General features: G+C 44.0%; 1 protein-coding gene across 1 annotated transcript; it reads right to left on the bottom strand.

The window, feature by feature from the left end:
• Positions 1–468: 468 nt before the first annotated feature.
• Positions 469–10,464, bottom strand: bbc3 (BCL2 binding component 3). The gene is made up of 4 exons (XM_080888992.1): positions 10,093–10,464; positions 8,525–8,918; positions 4,402–4,607; positions 469–1,490 (listed from the first exon to the last, which is right to left on the bottom strand). Exons 1-4 carry the CDS (start codon positions 10,162–10,164, stop codon positions 1,395–1,397), a joined length of 768 nt encoding a protein of 255 aa, XP_080745118.1. The 5' UTR covers positions 10,165–10,464; the 3' UTR covers positions 469–1,394.
• Between the last annotated feature and the right edge of the window lie 654 nt (positions 10,465–11,118).

Below are 11,118 nucleotides of genomic sequence, written 5' to 3'. Positions count from 1 at the left end.
GCTAGGCTACTTTTCAAAATAAATTATGCTCTTAATACGAGCAATCGACCCCCCCCCCCCTCCCCCCGCTTTTTAAACTACAATGAAAATAATCCCACAACCAGAGGGCTCACCTGACAAACATCATCGAATACTTTCCAACAATCATAAAGATCCAAATCATATATTTCTCTTTTGCTGATATCTTCCCAAATCCACTGGATTTAAATTCAGACTCTACAGTTACAACATAAAAAACAAAACATCTTCCAACTCTCCATCCAAACCTTTGGATTGGGATAAGTTTCATCTTCCAAAAGAATATTTACAGTTGATCAAGTAACTATGAACACTGTCAACACAGGCGGGCGAGCGAGTGAAGCTGGAACGTTTGAATGTAATGTGAACGCTCGAATCCAGTGACTGCAAACAAGCCACTCCAACATTAAGTGTGTTTTATTCACTCTGTGTGTGTGTGTGTGTGGGGGGGGGGGGGGGGGGGGGGGGGGGGCTGATTGTCCTGGTGTTGGAGATTAGACCTCAACAGAGCGCCAAGCAGAAAGGCACATTGTACACTGACATGAAGCAGATTGAGAGAAAGGTTCGGTCTGTGCTTCGCTCCGTTTTGTTTTTCCCTGCGATGCAACCACAGCGCCCAGTTTTCACAGTTTATAAGAAGAGGGACACAGGTTGCACGATAAAGACACAACGGCAACACGCACACATCAGACGAGGGTCAAATTGTGCCTTTGACAGTCCTGTAATGCTGAACACCGCAGCAGAAAAACACAATTTTTTATATATTCAGAGGGAAGAGCTGGAGAGATGCAGTCTATTGAAACTGAAATGATTTTGCATCCTCCAGCTGATATTAAAATCAAAAGATTTACCATCCTAATTTTAAATATCATTTCTGTACTTTAACCCTGGAAGAGCATCACAAATCCCAAACTCTGACAGCACGGGGTTGGAATTAGGGCTAAGGCTCAGAGGTTCACATACCTCATACACTTCTAGTGGCTTTAAACTTTTCTAAGGACCTCACAGCTTCTGTTTGACCCACATCTTCCATGTGTGCACACACACATACACTCCGACTCACACGAGCTGAGTCACACCTGCTACATAAAGAGCTGAGCCCCGAGACACGACATTGAGAAAAAAAAATAATAACAATTTTACAAAATATACAGGTCAGTCCATCAGCAGCGGTCCGTACCAGCAGACGGGCTGACTGACAGGCAGTCAGACGGACAGGCAGGGTCCAGTTTCCACAGGAAGCAGCCCGATCCAGCTGCCGCTTTCATCTTCCCAACGCCTCTTTTGTTCAACGGATGTTTTCAGTCGCACCTCCAGGTGTGAGTGACGATGAAGAGCAGCAGCCAGTCCGGGTTGTCTTGTTCGCTACAGCAAGTCTATGTGAGCCTGTAGAGAGTGCTGAGAGTCTGGGTGATGAAGCTGAGGAGGCCTCGGCAGACGTCTCTGAAGTCGTGCCAGTGAGGGCCGCCGTGCTGGAGGGAGAAGGAAAAGACCAAATGAAGTCCAAATAAGATTCAACAACATTTCATTATTCAACAACTGACCTTTTTAGATGCTAAAAATGCGCATGCATTGACAAAATGACCCCGAAACAGCTCATAGAAGACACTTAATCACATGGCTGCAGCTTCATGCAAGTCAATGTTGTCTCCAGATGCCCTTGTTGACACACGGAGGAGCAGCAGCAACAACAAAGTGATTGAAACTATATAAACGATGTCAGCTGATCATTTATGAACTTTCAGAGATGCTACATTGGTTGAAGATTATGAAGAAAACTGTGCAGACACCTCTCTGAATGAAGAGAACGTTTATATACCAGAATCATGTTTAACCTCGATTTACTCAAATCATATCAGCTGCAAACATCTGCCCAGTTATTTAATCCCATTTTTAACTTCTTAGGTGCAAAGGTTAACTCAGGCTCAGTGGATGCTGCTCAGAAACCGCTTATCCTGCAGAGGTAGCCCCGTCGTGACATGGCAAGTACTCGTGACGCTGTAATCGCCTAATCTGACAAAGTCACCGTGTTATTGGACACAAATGTCACATGATTGAACATAAATGTGCCATTGTCTTACTCCTAGGAAGAGAAGTAACCAGAAAAGACACATACGTCAACCCCACTGTGACAAAGAATAACATCTACTAAAGGAAAAATATCTCTTATTAATTCTTGAATGGACAAAAAAAAAAATATAGATGCATTTAGATGTTTCCATGTTGAGCTATGAAAGGTGCCTTTTCCTGCTTTTTGATTTGTTTTTCATGTTTTTAAAATATTAATAAATATATGCTTCTGAAACAAGAAGTGGCCAGAAAGAGATAAATGGAGAGAAAGACTAATAATGAGGAGCGCTGAGCCCGAACACGAGGAAAACAAGAGTGTTCCTGTGTGGAGGACGATGAACCTCTGTGGCTGTGGTTGTGGTTACACCTCCCTATATGCTTCCTTTGCAACCTCCATCCCTCCTTCCTCCCTTTCCTCATTGCTTTTGTTTCAAAGTGCTCGTTCAGAAAAACTGACTAGATCATAAACAACACGCACAGTTTCCTCAGTTTCCCCCAGAGACTGAAGTATCTCTCTCAGTGTGAAGACAGAGCGGCAGACAGTTACACGAGAAGCAAACCCTGAAACCTGCTGCACTTGTCTGCAAGGAGGAGTACGCGGGGAGGCGGGTGGGTGGCTACATCCTCATAAAGTGAGCAACTCATGTCTGAGTGCGAGCCAGGAGGAGGTGACGTCATCTTTGTTTGTGTGCAAAAGGCGGGATGGTGAGGGAGTGAGAGGGGAGAGGAGGTGGGAGGGAGGAGGAGGGGAGGGGGGGGAGGTCACTGCCGACTCCTCACGCGATGTAGAGCACAGAGGCAGGGCGGGGCCGGAGAGGGAGCGAGATAAAGAAATAACAATCAAAAGAAACAGACAGTAAAGGGAGGAGAACGCTGTCATTCAGACAAAAGGAAGAAAAAAAAGGATTAAAGAGCTCCATGTGTGACCTAATTTCTGAATGAAAGGAGAGAAAGAAGAAAGAGCTAGATGATGCAAATTCTGGAGAAACCTCAGGATTGCTGCTATTGCAGGTCTTAGTTTCTTACCTGCAGCTGAAAAAAACAAATACTAGACACAAGGCCTTTATTGTGCTTTTATTCTTCATTTATAACTAACTTGGGGCTCTTATTGTGAAAATCTGACATAATTATGACCATTCCGAGGGTTTGATATCTACAAGGGACTTGTAATTTGAAAAGTCCATCAGAATTAAAGCATCCTAATAACTTCCCATATATAACTGAAGGCTTTTATTTTGAAAACAACAACAGTTTAACAAAATAATGGATTTTATTTTGAAAATATGAAATACCTGATCTTTCTCATTACTTTCTTCAACTAACAGTGGCTTTTATTTTGAAAAAATTGCATATTTTAAAGCACATTGTAACGTGTAATGTAATGTGTAATGTGTATGTGTTAGTCCCCGTAGGGAAATTACTCCTCTGCATTAAACCCATTCACCCAGTGAAGCAGTGGGCAGCGCCCGGCGTACCTCAGGGTAGCCATTCAGTGGAGTTGAACCCCCAACCTTCCGATCATGGTGCAACCACTCTACCTACTGAGCTATCCCTGCCCCCCTAACTTCAACTAACAGTGGCATTTAGTGCACACATAAAGCAACTTCTTATGGAGCAGCTGTTGCCTAGGCTACCATCTAACGTACCTGCCACACCCTCATGTATCAACAGTATCCTTTGCTACAACTGCTTCCCTCGCCTCACTCGCTTCAAAAGGTGAGAAAAGTTTAACTATGGCCTCGCAGCATTCATTATTTTACACCTGCTCCCTTGTAGTTGCTGAAACTCCGTCACTACAGAGTCTTTGGGCACCAGGTTGCTCTAAGTCACTTCCTGTGTGGATGCTCCTTCATGGCAAAAATGTATTGAAACAACTAAGGGCTTTTACTTTTAAAATCTGACATGATCTGCTAACAGCGACTAACTTTGGGTCCTTCCCTGCTGCCCAGATAGAAAACAGATAACTAATGAACAGGAGCAAACAATGAATAAAAGATGGAGATAGGAGCGCACACAGTTGTAATTGATCCACTCGTTCGCACTCACAAATATCGATCTCTCTTCGCTCTCATGCACACGTGCAATTACTCATTGAACTCACATCCACTTATAAACCTGATAACAATGAAAGAGCAGGGCGGGGGAAAGAATCAATGTAACTGCGCTGCTTTCAAGGACTAGAAAGCACTTCGCACTTACGTCACCATCAACTCCACACTGAAAAAAAAAACCATTGCAGTCGCCAAAACAGCTCAGCGACTTTAGGGTTAAAGGTTAAAACTGAGCCCAGTTATTTCCCGTCACCCTCCTTACCGCTCTGCGGAGGAGCGTGACGTTCAGCTCATCTCCAATTGTCCTCAGCTGGTTCGCCACCCTCCTGATCTCCTGCTCCTGCACTGCTTCTCCCCCAGGAGCTCTGCGGCGAGGCGAAGCCCAGGATGGCCGCTCATTTCGGGGCAACATGTTAGACTGAGGTCGCAGCCGGCTGGAGGGCTGCTGGAGCTCCTGTCTGCTCGAGTCTGCAGAAGAAAAGAAAACTGCATATAAGAATTTATTTTTACCTTCCCCATGAACTCCATCTGCCTCTCAAGTGAGAAGAAATGTTCACGTGTGAACGGCCAGAAGCTCCTGCAGAGTTTCTGATTATTATCAATTGATTGTCAACAAGCAGCATACATTAATGGCCTCCTTGTGCAGACAGGTTAAGTCAGAGGGGATGTGTGCCCACACAGACACTGAACTCCTCCACAGAGGAAAACCGGATTAAAAATTACATACAGGGGAATCATAATAATTTAAATTTTATGCATTTCAGTGGGAAAAGAGGCCGAGGAGGTGGATTTTCTTGACCTCCGAGAGTAAATCAGGCTAAAAAGAAATGTTTCGTTTTCTCACACAGACCGACAAACATACAAATTTCTTAAGGAGGAGGCTGATGGAGTGACTTATCTTCCTCTTCATGGAACTTGGGAGAGTAATCTCTTAATCTGCTTAATAAGTCTGGCATAGAGAGCTTTTGTGTGTTTGTTGTGTTTACAGAATGATTTTTGTTTTGTTTTCTTGGACAAGCAGATACCTGAGCCTCCAGTCTGATTCCTCCGTCGTGACAATCCAAACTAAAATCAGACCTGAATCTGTTTGAGATATTATGACTTTAAGAAAACTCGATATATATCATCTTATTCTTTTCATTTACATATCTGTACTTACTTTGTGCATTTTGGTTTAAGTATTTCTTAAATCCTTTTTCATAGTGTGGAAAGCATCGTAACCGGATAAATACTTTAACTACCTCAGTCTTTTAATTTTGATGCAGATGAACTAATTAAAAGTTAATCATCTGCTGGCTTCGATTTTAGATTTCGGCCTCTTTAATTTGAATAACTCGTCTCTAAAAGCTGAACAGATGCCCTCTGTGACCTCCCTACGGCACACCTTTGGTTCCCCGGCTTGTTTTCTACTTTGTCCAATCACACAGCTTCTTTGAAACAACCCTGTCACCGGCACAACGCCGAGCGCCAGTGGCGCCCCCGGCAACCGCAGCATCCACTTTGCTAGGAGGATTATAACTTATCCTTTAAAGATGCAGGTGACTAGACAGAGAGAGACGGAGTGAGACGGCGAGAGAGAGAGAGAGAGAGAGAGAGAGGAAGAGAGAAAAGAGAGAGCGGCGAGGAGAAAAAAAAAAAAAAAAAAAACACAAACAGGAAAACCCTGGCTTGTTGCCAAGGTAACTCTGAGGCAGCACTCCTGGAGACATCTGCGTGTGATTGGAAGACAGCACAGGGGGCTGAGCTGTGATAGGATGACCTAGAGGAAAGGGGGCGGGTTTCTAGATGAACCTGTCCGTCTGATAGGCTGACGGGGTGACAAGGTGACAGAGAGACCCCCTTGACCAGTTAAGTGTGGGAGCCACTAGAGACAGAAGGGGTGGGTGAGGTGAAGAGGGGGTGGCATTAAAAACCTCAGACTAAACCTAAAGACACACCGACGGGGGAGGCAGAAGGCTTAATGGTGAGCTGGATAACTCTACCTACTTTAGTTCTGTTATTAATATTTCACTAATATCTATAAACTTGGGATGCAACAAGCCTCCAAAACCACCATTTCTAATGATCTTTAAGCAGTACAGCACTCATCAGGCTAATATGGCCATAACGTTATGGGAGGATGTCCCGTGACATGATACCGTGGACGTCTGTAATGCAGTGTCTTTACTTTTATAACACCCGTATAAGAAACAGATACCTGCAGATGAACCGAAACAGAGAAGAGCAAAACAGGGAACTGGGAACTATCTAGTTTACTGAATTTCCGCTGACTGCGCTGGAAGCTCTGAAACATTGTTTCCTTAACAAATACACAACCTAAGCAAATGCGCTGCACACGAGCCCGCGAATGACGTGACCGCAAAGGAGCGCATTGTACGGCAAAGCAAACTATCTCACCTTGATGACTCGCTGCGAGCTTTGGAGCAATTAACTAATGAGTAAACCATTTTAAGACTCGTGGCCACAAACTTTCCTAGACATCACCTGAAAGCATAAAAATCTGGCACATTGTCCGGTCTTTAACCTGTCAGCTTCCTGGTAAAAGATAAAGAAAAAAAATCTGTGTAATGTTTGATTGCGGTGATGTGTGAATAGCAGCTATTCAGGTGTCTCTCTCACCTAAAGTACTTCCTGCAGCGACAGAACATTTGAAGCGGACTACTTCCTGCTGTAAAGCATCCTGACCAGGAATCATCCAACGTTCATGTGTGAAAACAGTCTGACCCTCTGGTTTATTAAATAATTGGCTGACTGATGGTGGCTCAATAATTATTACAGCTTTACGACTAATTGATTAACTCGGTTTCTGTGCAGATAGCTGAATAATCAACTTACCCACTCACTGAATAACAAATCCACTTGCCCATTAACTGGCTTAGTGATTGACTCATAAGCCTGCTTAGCAAACTTTTAATCTGATAAACCGACTTTTGTAAAGCTGTTTTTTTAAAATAATAATAATAAAAAACCTAACTGAATAAATCCCTGCAGCTTTGACTCTTTGGCCTCATTTCCTGCTGGTGACACACTGACAGGCTGACCTGACTCTGTGCTGCCGGGCTGAGCCTCTCATGAGGAGGAAACTGCAGATTGTTTCTTTATTGCAGGCGGGGACATGTCTCAACATGCCTGCATGCACAGCTGAACTACAGCTGAGAGAGGAGGAGGAGGAGGAGGATGGTAAGATATTTGTTTACATTGCTACAGCCCTGTCACAACAGCATGGGTTAAAGTCAAACCTGCTGAGCCACTTCTGCAACCTCACCTGAATTCACCTTTCTGATAAATTTTCCTCCAGGATACAGACTCTTGGGCTTACTTCACCTGATTCCTGAATCGCCCGGAGAGGTAATTTTCTTTCTGAAGCGGAGGGCTGAATGTCTTAAACAGCCTCAGGCACAAATCAACATCTTATCACAGACACCTTATTCAGAGTGACAGCAGCACAATGAGCTTTCAGAGCCCTTTTTACTAATATTACAAAGTGGCAGCGACTCTAATGTCCCCTGGAATGAATCCGGCCTTGCGCCATAAACTCTGAGCAGTTTGAGGCGTCTGTGGCGCCTTGGGCAGCTTCTTGAAAGATCAGCATAAAGGCCAGCTGGCCTCAAGGTCACTCTGCCAAAGAGGGACCACATGTTGATCCCTGCGACAGCTGGAGAACATCTCATCTCTACCCTCCACCTGTCCCCACTCATCAGCGCTGCCCAAACAAACTCATGTCAAGTAAATAAAGCCACGGCTCCAGTAAACACATAACCAACCGATACTCTCCTGCTAACTGATAACGCTGGTGTTTACTTAAGGGTGGGGGTCTGGAAGGCAAACACTTGCGTGTGGTTGTGGCTGAGTCACATCTGATCACAACCGCTACTGCTCGTTGTGTATACATGCAGCTTGCTTCCTGCTGCAGCGGCTTTTAAAATCAGATTTGCTAAGGCTCACCTGACCAGCCGAGACAAACTGAGACAGATTCTGACATTTTGATCTGTTACACTGTAAGACAGAGACTTTTTCTTTTCTGGAATATGTTAAAAACTACCACAAATTAAAAGAAATAAAGCTTCAATTAAAGCTGCAAGTGTACTGCACAAGACAAAGTTTAGCTTCCCTGAGTTGTTGAACAAGAGTTGTTGTATTTGTGCTATATCCCTGACAGAATGTGCCCCACATGGCTTCACACAAACATACTATGTTCCACATTTACTCTGTTGGAATCACTCTGGCTGTGGCTGAAAGGGTAATGATTAACACCGCACTCGGGCTTGGTGTTACATTAACCTTCTTTTCTGCCAGCCTGTCAAAACAAGTAGAACTACCCCACGTAGTTTTAATATTACACCATGCTACAACTCACTGTGAAAACTGTAAATATTCAATATTACCTGAACGCTCTCCTGAGACGTCACCGGGTGCAGGTGCACCTCTGCACCTCAAATCCCTCCGGTTGGGAGGCGATGCTGCGGGTAACTGCTGGTGAACTCGGGGGTCGTCGTTGTCGTCTGGGTGGGAGTACGACAGCGGGTACGACACATAGAGAGCCTGCATGGGCTGCAGGTGATGGTGGTGATGGTGATAGTGGTGGATGTGTATGGCACCAGTGCTGGTCCCGGAGGAGGAGGGGGTGGTGGTCGTACTATTGAGCATCCCAGGCCAGGTGTGGAGGGGGCAAGGCAGCTCCACTCGGCAGGTGTTGTGACACGGAAGAGAGGAGTTTCCTCCAGCAGGGGTTTCTCCAGCGCTCTGTATGGTCTGTGCTCTGGCCATATCAGTTGTAGCCTAATTAAGGAAGACAGAAGTTTTAAAATTTTGTGTTAATTTTCAATTCAGTTGTGTTTTTACAGTTTAAAGTTTTAGTTCTGTTTTTATTGGTTTCAGCGTTGGTTTTGGTTTTTGTTATGGCTGCCATTCATCAGAAAGTATAACACACACCCCAGTCTCCATAAACACAGGCACTAAAGCTTAACTCAAAATTAAGACCTCTCCTATATATAGATTTTTTATTATTTTGCCCATTTTTATAAATATCCAAAGTTATTTTAGTTTTCATTGTTTTAAAAGGTTTTTACTGGTTTTTAGAGGTTACGTTGTTTTTAAAGGTGCAAATATACAAGACTGTGTAAATTAATTTATTATAACAACTAAAAATACGTCAGACAATAATCATTTTAGTTTGTTGAGCGCACAGAGGCAGCTGGACGGTGTAAAAACAAGTAAACTGAAGATTTAAAAAAAATAAAATAAAAAACCACAGATCTATTTTTAGCGCCTCTGATTTTTCCTCCGGTATATTCTGCTGTAGGCCGCTAGGAGGCACCAGCGGCTCCATTTTCGGAGCACGAGACCTGTGTTTGTAAACAAATCCGTGCCGCCCGTGCACGAGGAAGCGCGCTCGCGAACTCACACAGCGAAGAACAGGGACGCGCGCGCTGATTTAACGGCGGAACACTTCGATGTTCGCTGTCACCGAGCAGAAAGCGGGGCACGAACAAAACTCAACAAAACCGTTTATTTAATATTTTGTCGCCACAAATGCACCCAATGTTGTTCATTTCCGGGCACAGAGTCAACACTGACAATTTAAAAATAAAATCCACGAGAGGAAAAAAACACAGAAACAAAAAAAACAGCGTTGACTTTACGAACCTGTCCGCACTACCGCGAAACAAAATTAGCTTATATTTATGTTTTTACCGCCACGTTGTTAGCTTTTCGTGCTCTGACATGTCGGGGCTTGTCTCTGTCAGAGCAACGCGAACATCAGCTCACTGCACAAGAAAATAAAACTCTGTGTAAAAATGCACTGTTTGAGTATAAAATCTGAAAGGAGCATGAAGTAAACGGGCTCGTTCAGGTGAAGTCTAAAGCGCACTCCTGATCCCCACAGCTGGGCAGATGATGCAACTTTGCGCTGCCAACTTCTGCAGAGAGAAATCCGGCGGAAAGCGCTTACTTGGTGGAGGTTTTCTGAAGATCCGCGGCGAGGCTGTCTGCAGGTCTGAACCTGACGGTAACAGGTGGCCATAAGACGGAATAAAAGCTGCCGAAAGAAACCGTGGATGCGCCGGTGAGAAGGCTCCGGAGATGTTTAAAGTCCGCCCGGAGGAAGCCGTGTCACTCCATCCCAGGTGTCCCGCTGTGAATGGAGTCGGTGAATTTTTTTTAATCTCTTTTTGTCTCGGGTTACGTCGTCAAAACAATAATATTGATGAAGATGAGGTGAAGCGGGCAGGTAGCGGGACTACGTTCTGCCTGGCTTGCTGTCTGTCAGGGTTTTCCGTCTGAGCTGGTCCGTCTCGGCGTTTAAAACGCGATCGGTCAAACATCCGGTCTAGCCTTTCACAATAAACTCCACACAATACAACCAAAATAAACACATCTTTCTCTTTCGGCTTCTCCTGTCAGGGAGCTTACTTCCATCTCTGCATGTCTTCCTTCACTTCATCTTCAACATCTTTTGTCCAATATATCCACCATCCCTCCTCTGCAATTGTCTAAACCATCTCAGACACACAATATATCTGCTTTCCTTTTCCCAATCATAGTCCCTACATTTAATATCCCCCCTCTCACCTGTATAGTCCCAATCACCGCCTCCAAACACACACCTTCCCTCTTGGACACTGGTGTACAATCACCACTCAAATCTAATAGAAAGCCCCCTTATCTGTTTGCCAAATATGATATTTTAAAAAGATTTCCCATCTTTTCTGTGACAGAATTTTCCTATTTCAATCCAAGGATCTGTGAGTGTCATGCCTCTTTCGCATTCAGTAACTAAGTTAAGCAAAATTGGACTCTAAAACTTTCTAGTTGACTTGCATAAAAATAAAATCACTAAGATGTATTTTAACACTTATTTTAACAAATATCATTAATGATTCAAAAAAATTAATGTCTGTGTAAAAACAACACATTAAAGCAAAAGTTAGTGCATATAATAGAAATCACCACATGTGGGCTCACTTTATGTGCAGAC

This window comes from Rhamphochromis sp. 'chilingali' (genome assembly GCF_963969265.1).
Source record: "Rhamphochromis sp. 'chilingali' genome assembly, chromosome: 8".
In the NCBI taxonomy this organism is placed as follows: domain Eukaryota; kingdom Metazoa; phylum Chordata; class Actinopteri; order Cichliformes; family Cichlidae; genus Rhamphochromis; species Rhamphochromis sp. 'chilingali'.
This window is presented reverse-complemented; position numbering and strand designations above follow the sequence as displayed.

Excerpts from the sequence above, each read along its gene's own strand:
- bbc3 (XM_080888992.1), bottom strand. The coding sequence starts at position 10,164 with ATGGCCACCTGTTACCGTCAGGTTCAGACCTGCAGACAGCCTCGCCGC. Across the intron at positions 4,608-8,524 it reads CGTCTCAGGAGAGCGTTCAG|ACTCGAGCAGACAGGAGCTC; the intron begins GTAATATTGAAT and ends TTTCTTCTGCAG. Across the intron at positions 1,491-4,401 it reads TCACGCTCCTCCGCAGAGCG|CACGGCGGCCCTCACTGGCA; the intron begins GTAAGGAGGGTG and ends TTCTCCCTCCAG.